Source organism: Lygodium microphyllum, chromosome 26, assembly GCF_053477565.2.
Source record: "Lygodium microphyllum isolate KBCC chromosome 26, Lygodium_microphyllum_v1.1.10, whole genome shotgun sequence".
NCBI lineage: Eukaryota > Viridiplantae > Streptophyta > Polypodiopsida > Schizaeales > Lygodiaceae > Lygodium > Lygodium microphyllum.
The window spans coordinates 75,015,502-75,031,721 of NC_141160.1; the positions used below are offsets into that span (position 1 = coordinate 75,015,502).

Here is a 16,220-nt window from a genome sequence, read left to right on the forward strand (position 1 = left end):
TTAGCGATATAGCATATTGGTTGAAATAACCTCCGCATTGGCAAATACACAATGCCTTTCATGTCATTTTATTGAGGCCTTTCTATGGTGATGTGCCAGAAGATATGTCTGCTGAAATTTCACCTAAGGTTGAGGAGCCGAATGAGATTTTGGTACTTAAGCGGATCTTGGAACATAAGGAAAGAAAGCTTAGAGGTAAAATTTCAAAGAAATATTTGGTGAAGTTTCAAAATTATTCACCAATGCATGCGAAATGGATGGAAGAGAATGACTTGGCAAACCATCCTCAATTGTTACACCTTTACCTAGATCCCTTTTACTTAGAGCCAATTCACAATAAAGCAGGGGTCTGAAGTATTGCCTTATGCTCAAGGGGAAGGTAGCACTTCCACCCCCTCAAATTGTGGACAGCTCTCATATGAAATGGATCTTGAATGTATTCAGTATGCATCCAAGATACTATGATGACACTATTTCTGCCATGGGGTCACTACTTAGTCTACTAGTCACTATGAGATGTGCTCTGAGCCTATACTTTTTTTATCAATTTATGATCAGTTGGGTATGAGCTTTTGCCTCGGTTTTTAGATCAAATTTTAATCAATTTCAACTCAATTTTCAATCTGTTTCAAAACCATTTATGGCCACTTTTGGGATCAGTTTAGCATTAGCTTTTGCCTCGATTGCTGATCGGTTTTTGCAATCAATTTGTGATCAGTGTGAGGTCACATTTGCAACAGTTTGTGATCAGTTCTCGAATCAGTAAATGATCACTTTATGATCAGATTATGCTCAATTTCCAATGGTTTACAACTGGTTCCATGGATAGCAGCATGTTAGTAAATGCAATTGATAGTTTCAGCCCATGGTTTATGCTAAGAATATGCTTTACTATGGTTATGAAGTCAAAACAATTTAGAAACATGAGTTATGGATACATCCAATGGGTTTCTAGCAACAATTCTCGGCTAATTCTCTATATTATCTAATGTTTATGCTCGCCGGATATTTTCAGCAAGGTTTGGGACATGTGGCATGGTTGGACAACAATGGCCAATGTTGTGACTATGATGCCTTATGAAAATTCCAGTGCAATCTACTTTTCCTTTGGCACAATGCAATGCAATCAATGATGATTACAGAAATTTCCAGAGGAAGGTCTATCATAGGGTCGTGAAATTTTGAGATACTTTGATCTTACAGATAACATTTAATTAAGTTATTCATCAAATGTGCAAGGTTGTTTAGCACATCTAAAGCACATGACAGTTATTTCATGGTAACAAACCAAGGACCTGTTAGCAGAGTATTTGTCAGCTCATGTGTGAGTCTACTTTTCCTTTGGCACAATGCAATGCAATCAATGATGATTACAGAAATTTCCAGAGGAAGGTCTATCATAGGGTCGTGAAATTTTGAGATACTTTGATCTTACAGATAACATTTAATTAAGTTATTCATCAAATGTGCAAGGTTGTTTAGCACATCTAAAGCACATGGCAGTTATTTCATGGTAACAAACCAAGGACCTGTTAGCAGAGTATTTGTCAGCTCATGTGTGAGTCTGAGCTTGATCTGGGCTGGGCATTTTTATTAGGTATTTTAGGTATTTTTCTGGTGTGGCATTTTATGCCAGTGGAGCATTTTTATGCACCAATCGGCCAGCATTAATGCTGTCCGACCAGCATTATTGCTCCCCACTTTTTCAACCTATTTATACCCAGTGCTCCTCCTCAATCAGTATCATCATCATCTTCACCATCTACAGACTCTGTGGAGAGAGGAGCCAGTGCCAGTGCCAGTGCCCACGCAGCCAGTGACTCACTGTTGTATGCGACTGTCTCGTGTTTAGATATATGGATTCCATTTCCCGTGCATACATCTGAGTTCTCATCTGTATCGTGTTCTTTTCTTTTCTCTTTTTGTCTTGTGTTTCAGCAGTTTATTTCAGCACATGTTTATGCTTCCACCGCTGCTCCACTTCTGACATGGTATCAGTTTTCACGATTTGTGTTTCTGCTGTGTTTTCTTGCTGATTTCAGGACTGTTTTGTACCCTTGCTGATCAGACGACTGTTGTCGCAGCCAGGCGACCTGTTTTGGGGCTGTTTTCAGCCTGCGTTTTCTGCAGTTTTACCATCACCTGCTGCCTACGCACCCTCTGCTGCCTGCGTTTTTCATCTGCAGCTGCTGGCGACAGTTTTCTACCTGTTTTTCTGCAGTTTACAGCCTGCGTTTTTGCTGATTCAGCATCTTTCGTGGCTGGGTGACTGTTAATTCAGGCCGTTTTTACTGTTTTTGACTGTTTTTTTTTTACTTTCTGCCGCAGATTTTGTCTTCTATTGATCGGATTTTGGGTTATATTGCATGAGAACTCTCATTTTCAGCCGTCTGTGCTTGTGTTTTGGCTGTGTTTCCTCTCTACATTCCATCTCTTCTCTACTTCTCTTCTTATCCTCTCCATATGGCTCCTCCGTGCACTTCCACTGATGATAAGTTACATGGACCTGATTATCTCACATGGAGTGCTGTCATGAAAGCTTGGTTTGTGCAGAAGCGGTTATGGTACATCGTCTATGGAGCTACTCCTCGTCCTCTCCGTCCTTTTCCTCTTCCTGAAGACTTTGATGAGGACAACCATGAGGAAGCGGTGCTCACATGGGACTCAGACAATGCCCGTGCTTACTCGGTGTTGCTTCGGTGTATTTCTAAAGCGGTCTTACCGGCGGTTACCTCCTGTAGGACATCTCCTGAAGTATGGCAGAAGTTGCAGCAGATGTACGAGGCACTTTCCACCATGCGGGTAGTCACACTTTATGGCCAGCTCCAGCAGATGAAGTTTGAGCCGAAAGATACTATTCAGTCTTTTCTTCTTCGTGTTACGCAGATACAGGATCAGCTTCGGCACATGCAATCTGCTCTTCCCGAGGAGCATCTCGTCGGGAAGGTCCTCTACAAGCTCCCCCTGGAGTTTGATGGAGTGGCCAATGCTTTGCAAGCGCAGACATCATCGACTCCTATCAGTTTTACACATATGACCTCGATGCTTCTTGAGTATGAGACATCCTTGAGATTACAGGGGCGGCTTCCGACACATTATGGAGGTGAGGCTTATGTAGCTTTAGAGAGGGGTGACGAGGAAAAGAAGTCGAAAGCCCAATGTTACCACTGTGGCAAAAAGGGACATTTGCAGACGGACTGCAAGACGTTAGCGGCTTCCAACAAGAAGGAACTGAAGAAGAAGCGGGATGTTGACTCTACCGATCAGTTCTCTCCTTCATCAGACTCCGACTCTGATCCTCCGCCCAAGGTGAAGTCCAAGGCGCGGAAGGGATCCTCTTCTTTCGATCGCGGGAAGGGCTTGGTGGCCCCTTCCTCGGCTGCTTTCTAGTGGTGGTGATGAGGTCATCCCTCACGACTCTCTTGTGCCGGAGGGAGTGTGAGCGGGTGTTCAGATGGGGCAGCCGCGCCTCATCTATACTTTTATACGGGTACACACGTTCCAGAGAGGGACGTCCCTAACGCATCAACTTCAGTCTGGCGAAATCAAATCCTGGAGCTAGGATTGACATCCAGGTTCATACTGAGCTGGATATCTGACAAAGAGCGGGAGGCTTTCGTCTGGAGCTCACATGAGGAGACACTTTGGCGGTCTGGCCAAAGGCGGGGAATCCATGGTCACCTATGTTCACGGGCATTTTTGACAGGATGGTCTTGTATGCTAATGCGAGACATTGGTGATGGACACAGAGACATGCTATGATCTTCTCTATTTTCAGGTGTTTGGTACGATCGACATCGACATCAGGTTCTCTCCGAGGCACCTTGGTGGTGGCTTGATCACCCACTGCTTGGGCATCCATGGTTCTACTTGGTGGTTCTATGTTGTATAGTTTTTGATCCCTTTTCATTGTACTATTGTATTGTTTCAGATCGCCCATGATCTGAGAGAGGGTGTTAGCATAGCATTTGTCAGCTCATGTGTGAGTCTGAGCTTGATCTGGGCTAGGCATTTTTATTAGGTATTTTAGGTATTTTTCTGGTGTGGCATTTTATGCCAGTGGAGCATTTTTATGCACTAATCGGCCAGCATTAATGCTGTCTGACCAGCATTATTGCTCCCCACTTTTTCAACCTATTTATACCCAGTGCTCCTCCTCAATCAGTATCATCATCATCTTCACCATCTGCAGACTCTGTGGAGAGAGGAGCCAGTGCCAGTGCCAGTGCCAATGACCACGCAGCCAGTGACTCACTGTTGTATGCGACTGTCTCGTGTTCAGATATATGGATTCCATTTCCCGTGCATACATCTGAGTTCTCATCTGTATCGTGTTCTTTTCTTTTCTCTTTTTGTCTTGTGTTTCAACAATTTATCTCAGCACATGTTTATGCTTCCACCGCTGCTCCACTTCTGACAGGACCTTGAGGGTGCAATGGGTGTCAAAGGCAAGAGTTATGATAAGTTATGCTAGTTGGACTTTGAGGATCAATTATTGTCAATTTTGATCCTAGGATGGTTATTTTGGGCCAGTAAGTGTCAATGGTGATACTAGGGACTAGCATATTCAATTAATGAATGTCAATCTAAGAGTCAACAAGGGTTGGGTACCACTCCAAGTTGCAAATGGCCTAGCCAATTTAATTATGGATGGACACATTTAATTTTGTACAATGTCAAAATGTTTTTTTTTAATTAATTGAACGGCTGGATAATGCTGAAAATTGAATTTAGAAAGTTACCACTTGGCGAAAAAGCCCATACAAATTGAGAAAAGGTTTTTGGAGGCTGGGTCTCAACCATTTAGTTAGTTTACATCATGGGAAAGAGAGAGAGAGAGAGAGAGAGAGAGAGAGAGAGCTGCTAGTCCATTTTTTTATTAGAGAACAGCAATTTGCTATAGAAGACAGTCATCTAGGGATCTTAGCAAGCAAGTGATAGAAGGGAGACACCTTCCAAGGGATGGCAACAACATTGCTAATCAAGTGAGAGCATTTTGAGAGTGGTTGGTTGTAGGTGACAGCATTAAATGCAAGCTGGAGCACACAACAGATAGATTTTAGGGTTTTCTCACAAAGAAAATCAGATCTCTCTCTCATCTTGGCTTTCTCTCACCTTCTCCACTCAATTCTCAAAAGATCTCAGTATTTCTTAACCATTCTCAATAAATCTCAACCAGATTTGATGGACAATAGAAGGATTTCTACTATAAGTCCTAAATTTTTACAAAAATTAGGGTTTAGCCACCACCTCGAGACCCATGCCAACAGGATAAGGCATCATACATTGAAATCAGCACCTACAATTTGTTGTATTGACAAGGACTTCAAATGCTTGATGTCACGAGGACGTGAAAATTTGATGCTTTGCTCATGTTTAATTGACATTTGATTAAAGGATTAATCAAATGTGCAATTAAAAGATACACATATGTTGCACATGTGAGGTACAAGCTACTTTTTCACAGTTGAAGGCCGAAGGACCCTGTGAAAAAAATGGATGTCAAAGGCAAAAGTTGTAACAAGTTACACTTGTTAGATTCTAGGTGAATTTTGGTGTCAGTTTGCCCCTAGGACCATTAATTGGCCATTAAGTGTCAATGGTGACACTAGGGACTAGGCATTAATTAATGGATTAATGCATGTCCAAGGATCAATTAATGCATGGGACCACTTTGGGTTGCAAATGGCCTAGCCAATTAATTTTTGGATGGGCAAGGTCAATTTTCTAGGCATGGATTAAGGATTGAATTAATTTTTCGAATTAATTAATTCTGAAAATTAATTAAATGGCTGGAAATTGCTGAAAATAGATTAAGAAAGCTGCCACTTGGCAAAACTTTCCCATGCAAGTGGAGGAAAGGATAAATAGGGCTGAAGGGAGAGAGAAATCTCGTTTTTCCATTTTGGAGCTGATGGGAAGAAGTGTTGGACTGTTGTTGCCAGCTCTTAGGGTAATTTCCCAGCCATTGGAGACCATTTTGGTGATGGAGATTGCATATTCTTGACCTTGGGAAGCTGGCAATTGCTATTGATGCACTTTCTCTTGAAGATCACAGTCTCTGATGCTCCTATTGTTGTTGGTGCATCCATTTGGGGCTGGTACAGCAGGTCAACAGCTGATTTTGATCAGCTCTTCACAACAAATCTCAGAATTTTCTCTCTCTACAGCATTCTCTCATCTCCTTCAGCCTATGCTCAGCCATTCTCAGCAATTCTTAGCCATTCGGAGGAGATCTCAATCATTTTTGGTGGGCTGATCTGTAATTTCTGCAGTAAACCCTAATTTACAGCAAAAATTAGGGTTTAGCAGCCACCTTGGGATCCATACCAAGGACTGAAATCAACAACTAATAATTGAAGATTATCAAGGAATTTCAAGAGCCAACCCATCCCAAATTGATTTGGGCAGCATTTGGCCAGCCAAGGGTCAAATTTGAGAAGAAGGCCTGGGTGAATCAAGGGGCAAATGACCCAAAAGGCTTGCTAGTCATTTATGACAGCAAGAGCAATTGGTTATCAGGAAGAGATTGAAGAATCTCAAGTTCTACTCCTAATTGAATGAAGCTAAAGAAATACCACAAGGGGCGCCAATTTTGGGGCCAACAGGGAGTCTATTGTCCAAGAATGTTATGGTAAAGTGTGTATTTCATCTTATGTGCATTTATTTATTGCTGTAATTAACTCTTAAATCAGGTTATCACCACCCATTCCAAGAAGGAAGCCTGGTTTCACCTGACCATCCATTGTGAATTGGAGTGGCATTTGGCCAATTGGTCGTTCCATTTGTCCAAGTCCTGGATAAAAAATCAAGGGGCAATTGGCCCAAATTGCTTGCTGAAAGTTTGTACAACAAGGGGCTTTTGGATTAGCCAAGGAGATCAGAGAATCTCAACTTGTAATTGATCCATTAGCAATTGAAGTTAAAGAAATACTGAAAGGGGAGCCAATTTTGGGGCCAACAAGGTGTCTATTGTCCAAGATTGTTAAGGTAATGTGTGCATTTCAATTTATGCTCAATTATCAATTGCTATATTTCAGAGCTTGATCAAGCTTTACCACCTTATCCGGGAAGGAAGGCTGGTTTCAGCTATAAAATGGGACGTGGGGGTTCCTAGAGGCTTGTATCGCTACCATCATTGTATACACATCACACATGATCTAAGATAGGGTTTAGCTTTGTATACTTCATGGATTCTAGGAACTATATTGGGTTGTTTGTTTGGATACTTATATGTTATTTGGCATGTCAAACATGACAATACATTTGTTCATTCCATCTAGGTCAGTGCTTCACTCTTCGCTTCTACTTGCTTGAATATACCTAGTGGCTCACTTTGGGGTAACTCTAGTGTGATCTTAATCATTATTCAGCCACTTTAAATTTGTCATCATTAATTTTTTTTTATGTCAAACATCGTCTTGTTACCAACTATGTGCATGATCTTGTAATGTTCTATTTCTCTCCCAACTCTTGATCCCACTAGACTTCCAACCCTCAAAAGCTTTGGGGTTGTGTGTGTATGGATCATGCTTATGCTACACATACCTACCAACCTGGACCCCATATTACACTTGAGATGCTTGAGATAGAAGCTCCCAGCACAGTTATTGTAGTCTTTGCTCTTAAAACTACATATTGGCTCTGCTTTATCAAATATAAGACCTGCACAGTCTAGGCAGCCATGATGCTGAAGCAAACTCTATGGTCTCTACAAGTCTCAGAATCTTTGGCAAGTAGTAGGCTTTTACTTAAAAACATGAACCAATTCACAATGCAATAATGCTGAAGTGGTTGCCCAATCTGACAGCTATACTCAAGTGCAAGTAAAGAACTAATTATGTACCTGAAGTTTCACTGAGTTTTCCAGTCATCAGAAAGATACCAATCAGGATACCCTTTTACTCTATAATGCTTCAGATCTTAAGTATCTGCATGCTAAATCTAGCATAGACTCGCTTATTGCATTTTTCAAACCTATAGCTTTTAGTAAAGTTTGGATAATCAACATGCATTAGCATCACAGCGATTCACCAGCTCATTTGTTCTTCTAAAAACTTGCAATGATACATATGATATTTGAGAGTTTTTTTATGCCATTACATGTTGCTCATGAACATTATGTCTTATTCCCACGTTTTAGTTATCAATATACAAGTCCATATCACATGATTGTGCAAATGTCAGTTCAGAATGCCAGTGTTAACTCATACAGCTAAACCACAAGACTTTTCTTTCATACTGAAACCCCTCTGTTGGGCATTCTGAAACTAGTCTCAAATCACTTCCTTGATCTTACTTGGATCAATCTACCAACAGTTCAGTAGTTATAAGATACAGTAACATTGGACTTAAAGACCTTCAGAATCACTTAAAATGCACAGTCGAATTTCAAAGCTCAATCAAAACATTGCTGGCTACCTATCTCGATTCTCTATGCAGACTCTTCAAACGTGAGCACTGAAGAAGTCAATTCTGGAGCCTGCTTGCAATCACAAGTAAAGGTACAACCCAAAAAAAAAGGCATTTGCATTGTATACTTGCTGAATTTACAAGGATCAGGGTGAACTTCAGGTTTCATTACAAGAAACGGGTCAAAGTACTGTCGCATCAAAGGGGTGTGACATCAAGTTGACATAAATGAAGGGCAGAGTCTAGGCTGCATAGTAAGACTTTACTAGCAGCCCCATGCCTTTTCTTCAGCCCATATAATCAAATTCTTTTGTGATACTGTATAAGAGCTTGCGAGGCAAGCATGCCAATCACTCAGGCAGCAGCCAGGGCACTCTTCCTGTCAACTGGATGCTGACCCCTAAGAAGTACAATAACAACAACCTGCTTGTTAGCCCTGCTCAAACCTTTTACTTAAGCATCATCTCCTCGTAAAACCAACGTACTGACAAGAATCAGTGTGTGCACATGCATTTTATAAAGCCATCACATAAAAGCCTCATTGTGTCTCATGGGTAGGCCATTATGTTTAGACCACATGAAATAACTTCTTCTAATTAGGTGGACTCTCATCGAGTAAACTTTAACAGCCTGGTGGGTCAAGCACTTACGTTTAAGCATTCTATGCACTAACTAATAATTTGTTTGATGATGCAATTATGCAACAAATAGCATGCTTCCACTATGCTCCAGGTGACCACTTTGCTTCATGATTCATTGCACCATAAGTACAAACCAGACCTTATAGCAAAATCTCCTGCTAGACAACTCAGATTACAGCTTGTATAAATCGGAAAAAATAGCTTCTCATTACCTAGATAAACCTATCCTTCAAAAAGTCTCATTGACATGCTGGATAAAGTAAGTAAAATCCTTACCACCAACTAAGGCTTCCCATCAATATCCAAGTTCAGACACAGTGTTTGCTTGTAAATACCCAATATAAGAAAGAGGCAAGACTAAGTTTTTTTGTGAAAGAACTAATGAAGCATGTGGGGTGAGAGTCTGCCGATATACTCAAATACAATTGGCCTACTTTACCAATGCCCCGTCTGGACAATGCCTTTTAATAAAACATCAAGCATGAGAGAAGAAACTTTGCAAATCATGTGGACTGGGACCCTGCAGACGACCAAAGCCATGAGGACCTTTCCCTAATACGAGAGGACCAAGAAGGACGCACCTCTCACCTACTATTTCTCTTTGCAAGGTTGAGACCAACTTCCTTATGAAACTAACCTCCAAGCTGGCAAGTACAGGAATCTTTTCATAATCATCATACTGAGTGTATTAAGGCAGATAACCAGAACAATAGTGCTAGAAATATGGGTCTGAAATTTATAGAACTTGTAACTGAGGGATTTAAAATGCTCACTGAGACTACAATTGGCTTACAGATTCATACCAGTAGGACGGTCTACTTTGTTCAGCAGAAGAATGGGACGTAGTCCAAATTTCAGGGCCTTTGCCACAACGAACTTTGTTTGTGCGAGAGGACCTTCTCCTGCATCCACCACTAGGATGGCACCTTCAACCATTCCCACCACTCTTTCCACCTTTCAGCATAACACAAGACAAAGTGATTATCCAAATCATTATATCCCTTGAACAAAATATTTTTCCAGTGAGCATCACAACTATGCAATTCGCACGGGTAAATGTTAGCTGCTTGCATAAGATGAAAGACATTTGAGATCAGCTAGATAAAGACCTCTCCTCCAAAATCTGCATGACCAGGAGTGTCCACTGCATTCAGGTCCACCCCTCCCCAGGACATTGACGTATACTGCAAAAAATAGAGTTCAACCCTGTCAAATTTGAATGCTGAAAATATCATTCAGTACGTGACTCCAACACCAGTGCATTTCACCCAGCTGAAGCAGGTTAAATTCTGCATAACATGAATAAACATCTTTATTAACAGAGGTTCAAATGGTTTTTCAGTCAGCATCACCACCCATCTAGAGATGAAATGTTTGCATGATAACAACGTTCAAGATGTGAGATTGACTATTAAAACATGAGGGCAGAACATCCAGGTTTGGGCCACTAACTAAATAAGAATAAAACAGGTCAGTTCAACAATAATAGATGCAGGAGAAACTAGCTGTCACATAAGGAGTTCTAATAAACACTTTGAAGGTGGAAATGTCAGTGACCACCACATGTCAAAGGCAGCATACCTGTAGAATATTGTCTGATCAGAGCTGAGAATAAGATGCTTTGCTTTGATTTGGAACATACTCTCTAGATTTGATAAATATCTAAAATGAATTCTGCGTACCTCTCAACCTACCAAATTGGATCTCCAAAACCAAAACCAACAACTGCACAGGCGGCTTTTGAATCCTCCTCCCCAGCTTGGTGGTATAGCTAAAGAAAGCTACATTGCCTCACTTGTCAAGGAATGGGTCTCTCCAAACCTGTTCTTAGATCCCATTGTAATCTCCCAAGGGCCTCCTCTAACAAGCATAATGCCTACATCCATCAATCAAGGTTTGGGTCAATGGACCATCTCCCTCCGTATTATGCCATGAAACCTTTGTCTAGAACAGCCCATGCACTCTTACCTCATCCAATTCCTCTATGTGAAGGCAACCATCTTGCTCCATCATGAAAGTAAAGATTTCATCTCTAGTAATGGCCCCAAAGAGGATGTCCACTCTCAAGAAAAGATCCATCTAAATCTTAGAAAAGGGTATATTTGTCATCCATTCAAGAGGGACTTCCTCTATCACCGTCTCTACCATGACTCGAACACCTCTAAGACCCTATAGTCTCTACCTCTAGATCTCTTGTGGTAGTTCCCAAAAGATGAACCATTCTCCCACTGAGAAAGCAATCTAGATGGAGAATGTCTCACAAGAAACATAAGTCCTCTATCCAAGAGTGTGGCCAAACTTTGATCTCCAGTAGTGATTCAAGCAATGGATTAAAGAAAATATAGTAAACACTTCTGCCTATATGACCCGATTGGGCATCTATGACCAGAGCTCAAGAATATCAAGTCAAGCTCGCACACAAAAAAGATTACTGCCTTGAATTGTGGCCTAAATCCACCAAAACAAACAATTATGATTACCACAAAGGCATGATCGTGGAATGTTTGCACTTTGTGCACATGTAGACTGAAAACTCAAAAATGCATATATCTTTGCATGGAAAAACTCATATGAAGATTCCAACATTGTTTTTGTAATGTACCCACAAAGAGCTTTCACATGAGATCACACACCTATTTTGAAAAGGTCCCTAAATTATTTGAGACCTCTAAATTTTAGGAGCCTAGGATTGGTCTAATAATGCTAGTTCTAAAGAATAGACATGACTTTCTTAAAATAGTAAGTATTGTGTTCCAACGATACTTACCAAATTGGTTGCTTCTATTTTTAACCCAAAAAGGAAGGATAGAGAGAAAAAACAAGTGTTAGGACACTTGTCACACAAGCTTCCAAATATCCTACCACTTGTCATGCCTCATGTTATATGACAAGACACTTGTCCTATGCTACTCCATCTTCCCTAGGAGCCCTTGACCAAGATTAATTAAGGTTGGTCACCATCAATTTTGCATAGCCCTTTAAAGCAAATTTTGTGCGTGGCATAGACATTATCAATTTTTGGTTTTACCTTTATGATTAACCTAGTACTACAACTTTTCAATAGATGATAAAAGATTGATTTTTCATATGTATCTAGAAAAGTAATTAGTTTTCTTCCTCGAATCTTGATCACATACCGATCTTTAAAATGTCATTAGAGGAGCATGTACATAACTTACATGTTGTTTTACAACTTTCAAGGCAAAACTAAGTTACTTGTGAAACTATCCCAATGCAAAATTGGACATGTAATTCCAACTAGGATTAGCCCAAAAGGTGAGGTGATGCTTGAATCATAGCTACCCAAGGTTTATGAAACAAAAGGTATAAAATGGATTTCATAGTCCCTTGAAGAGCCAGCCACTAACACATCAGCCTATAATATTCAATCCTCACTTAGCACATCTTGACAAACCCTTACAATGCTAGATGACAAAGTTAATCCCCCAATGTTTTGCAAAAGAATAAGGGACAACTCAATTGACACAAGATTGTTGCTATGGTGGTAGCACTAATCTTGGAATACACCAAAGTCACTTAAGATGCAATATACAAGCTAGGTTGCTTTGGGCCAAATGCTACACAAAATTTAAATATTTCCATTGTATGACATTAAAATAGAAGTCCCAACATAAGTAATGAGTTTACCAAATAGGAATGTCACACCTTGAAGCAAATGCCTTGTCACGTGCTTTGTATGCTCATTCCTTTAATCTTATAAAAGTAATCCTAAAATGCCTATGTCAAATGTCACGCCTTTAGTTTCAATTACTCACTTTTTTAATCCATAGATACCTTGAAATGCCCACTAAATGTCATGCCATATATATCAAAAACTTATTCATAGATACCTTAAAAGTAATTGCAATACTTATTCCAAGCAATGCCGTACATACCATATCAAATGTTGTGCACTATGCTTCAAATAGTCACTTTTCCAATCCATAGATTCTGTAGATAGCTTGTAATGCACACTGTACATCATGCCTCTAAAAAGCAATGGCCAATGCACTTTTATTTAGATAATAAAGGCCTCATAAAGGTGGCCATCAAAAACAAGTAACCATAACTTTAAACAATGATCTTATAGATTGACCTCTAATGTGGAGCCCTTCACCAATACTAATTTAAGTTGGTCACCATCAATTGTGCATAGCCCTTGGAAGCAAATTTTTCAATCAATGTCGTGCATACCTCTGATGCGATTGTACTACTTATTGATGCTATGTTGTACATACCTTGGAAGCGATTGTGATGCCCCGCTCTCGCTCCAGAGAGATGGAATCCATGGTGCGCTCCTGGGAGAGAGAATTCCCACATTGTCTGAGAAGCCGGTCCATGAGCGTGGTCTTGCCATGGTCGACGTGAGCTATGACGGCAAAGTTGCGGATGTTGGAGGGATCAGGGAGCGCGCCGGGGTCGCCCTGTTCTGCAGCGGCGACGGAAGACGAAGGAGAAGAGAAGCATCTCCGGTCGGAGCCTTGCCATCTCCAGCCGGGGCCGGAGCTTCGTGCTCTGCGCTTGAGACCGGAAGAGAGGACTCCGTAGGCCGAGCGCAGGAACGATGGAGGCCCTGGCATTGTGATATCACGGCATCAACCCTACCTGCTGGTGTTTGTGCGACGGGCTTCGGTAAGCCATGCGCGCTGAAGAGAGTGATTCGGAAGCAGCCACCTTAATTTATGTAGAAGCAATTTTTAGGGTGAAATTACAACAGGTTTTGCCAATTCGTCTACAAGCCTGCGAGTGGGTTACCCCAGCCTTAAAATCGCATTGCCAAATCAACTAATCTTCGATAATTAGCAGGTTTTTTTTTTTAAATAAAGGACCCCTATGGTTACTCCCAGTATGTAAATAGGTAGGTGGGTGAATCTTTCATTGATCATACACCAAGATTTTAGAAAATAAGACCAAACATTGCTTTTTTAAAGAAATTAAGACAAAATGTTGTTATTTTTTAGGCTTTTCATCAAGAGGTTTTTGTCAATTTCTTCGTCAGAAAAAACATTGCCTTTTTTAACCCTTAGTTTTTTAGGCTTTTTGTCGATTTCTTAATCAAAATGTCTCTTTTTTTTTATGTAAGGCTTATTTTTTTTTATATTTAAGGCCAAACATTCATGCGATCCATTCCTCCTCTCGTCTTCCCTGAAGTTGTTGCTCAAATTATGCTACATCAATTTAATTGATGTAACCAATGCTTCTTCCCTCGTTTTGGTATATTTTACACTTTTTGCTTTTTTTCTTTTCTCTGTGTACCTTTTTCCCTCAATTTGTGGAGTGTTTATTACAATATGGCAAGGTGGGTTTATGGATTGTTAACTGTGATGTGCACTTGTCTTCATCTTTAATGTGTGCTTGTGTTGGACATCAAAAGCTTTTGTTGGCAATTTTGGCTTTTCAACACAAATAGATTCAATGATTTTGGATTTTTTATGTCAATACATTACAAAGTGTCTCCCTAATAGACCCAAAGTGTATCCATTATTGTTGTGCCTCATGAGAGCTAAACACAACGATCAAACTTAATAGAACTCTTACTCTTTCAAGAGCTTCCACTCTTGTTTGCACAAGCTATCCTTAAGCTTTGCACCAACAATACTCTCTCCACTCAAACCCATGAATGCAAGAAAGCAAAGGATGATTCAACGTTAGGTGTCGTAAGCTCACCATATTCTACCTCTCTATTTGAACTTTGGTCTACCAACCAAAGGAGCTCTAATGGCCTAACAATTCAAATTGTCTCTTTGATCTAATCTGTCATTCACCTCTAAGAATGTTATGTCTAAAAGAAAGGGTAGAATAATAATAGAAGCAAGGGAAGGTTCTCTCTCTCTCTCTCTCTCTCTCTCTCTCTCTCTCTCTCTCTCTCTCTCTCTCTCTCTCTCTCTCTCTCTCTCTCTCTCTCTCTCTCTCACATGATTGTGGTATTTAACTCGTAGGATATATTTCTACACATAGGCTTACTAGCATTTTTGTTTTAATTGTAGGTTCATTCAAATTTTGCATGGGAGTAAGCTCAACAATTTTACAATAACAATTCTCTATGCGCTTCAAGTATTTTACAAAATAACTCTAAAATGCTTCAGACTAGTCACAAGACTAAAAACTAAATGGAGATACAATTCAAAGAGAAGTTGGGCCTCTCCTTAGTCTATTCTTAACATTCTCAACATCCCTCATTACTTGCTATCTTTATTTATTATTATATATGGCATTTGTTATTTAGTACTACTTCTAGTAATTATTATTTCTAACAACATTTATTATCAGTAGTTTATCTTTGAAATTGGTTAATATTTGGATGGTGTTAATCCCTTGGCACATATTAACAAAGGTAGGACACTCTAGCATGAACCATTCACATGAAATATGTGGGACTTGAGTGCTAAAGTTTAAAAAAGGAGGAATGATTATTGTCAAATGTCATTTAGCTCATATTGTTGAAAGTGAGGGTGTGTGTGGCCTTCTTGGCTAGACTATAGGTAAGGCAATGGTGTATGATAAGCAATTACTAAAGACAATACCACTTGGCTAGATGATAGTTTAGACCATGGCAGATGATAAGGTTTTACCAAAGATGATGTCATTGTGGCTAGGATAAAAGTACCAATACTATGGCACCTAGCTTTGCCTCTTCTAATCTACAAAAAAAAGTGCAAATGTGAGGCACCTAACTCTAAATCTTGTTGCTCCCATAATCATTTAAAAAAAAGTTGGCCAATTTTTGTACTCTTTAGCTATGCAATGGCTATTGATTCAACATCTTGTGTTATGAAAAAAAGCACATTAAAGCATTTCAAAAATGGTATATAGGATCTAGTAGGCAAGATGGAATTGAGCTTTTGCCAACCAATTGGAAGACCACTTAACTTCATTATAAACCATTAGACCATCCATGAACATAATTTCATGTTACTCCACATAGGGAGTGGTTCTCTACTTATGATGCTAGGAAAAGAGGATGCATCCATCTTGGAAACATCTAGGCATGCAACATTGTTGGAATTGGAGATCTACACTTGTCATTACCAAATGTCTTTTATCTTGTAGAATGTACAACATATTCTAGACTTGATAAAGAGTTCAATTAATACAAGACAACTTGATCATTGTGGCTATAGAGTTATCTTTGGTGATCATGTGTTGAACATTTGCAAGGGATCTCTT

At 40.0% G+C, this 16,220-nt stretch overlaps 1 protein-coding gene across 2 annotated transcripts in view; it reads right to left on the reverse strand.

Annotated features, from left to right (window-relative positions):
* EMB2785 (elongation factor family protein) overlaps window positions 1–13,747 on the reverse strand; it is a 64,203-nt gene extending 50,456 nt beyond the window's left edge. Inside the window, exons 1-3 of one of the 2 annotated variants that reach the window (XM_087667763.1) lie at window positions 13,292–13,745; window positions 10,163–10,237; window positions 9,857–10,007 (exon numbers count right to left, since the gene is read on the reverse strand). In XM_087667763.1, coding sequence (XP_087523889.1) covers window positions 9,857–10,007; window positions 10,163–10,237; window positions 13,292–13,633 — 568 coding nt within the window. In that variant the 5' untranslated portion in view covers window positions 13,634–13,745. Of the gene's footprint in view, window positions 1–9,856; window positions 10,008–10,162; window positions 10,238–13,291 lie in introns of both variants that reach the window. The other variant, XM_087667764.1, reaches the window with a different exon arrangement.
* Window positions 13,748–16,220: the final 2,473 nt, after the last annotated feature.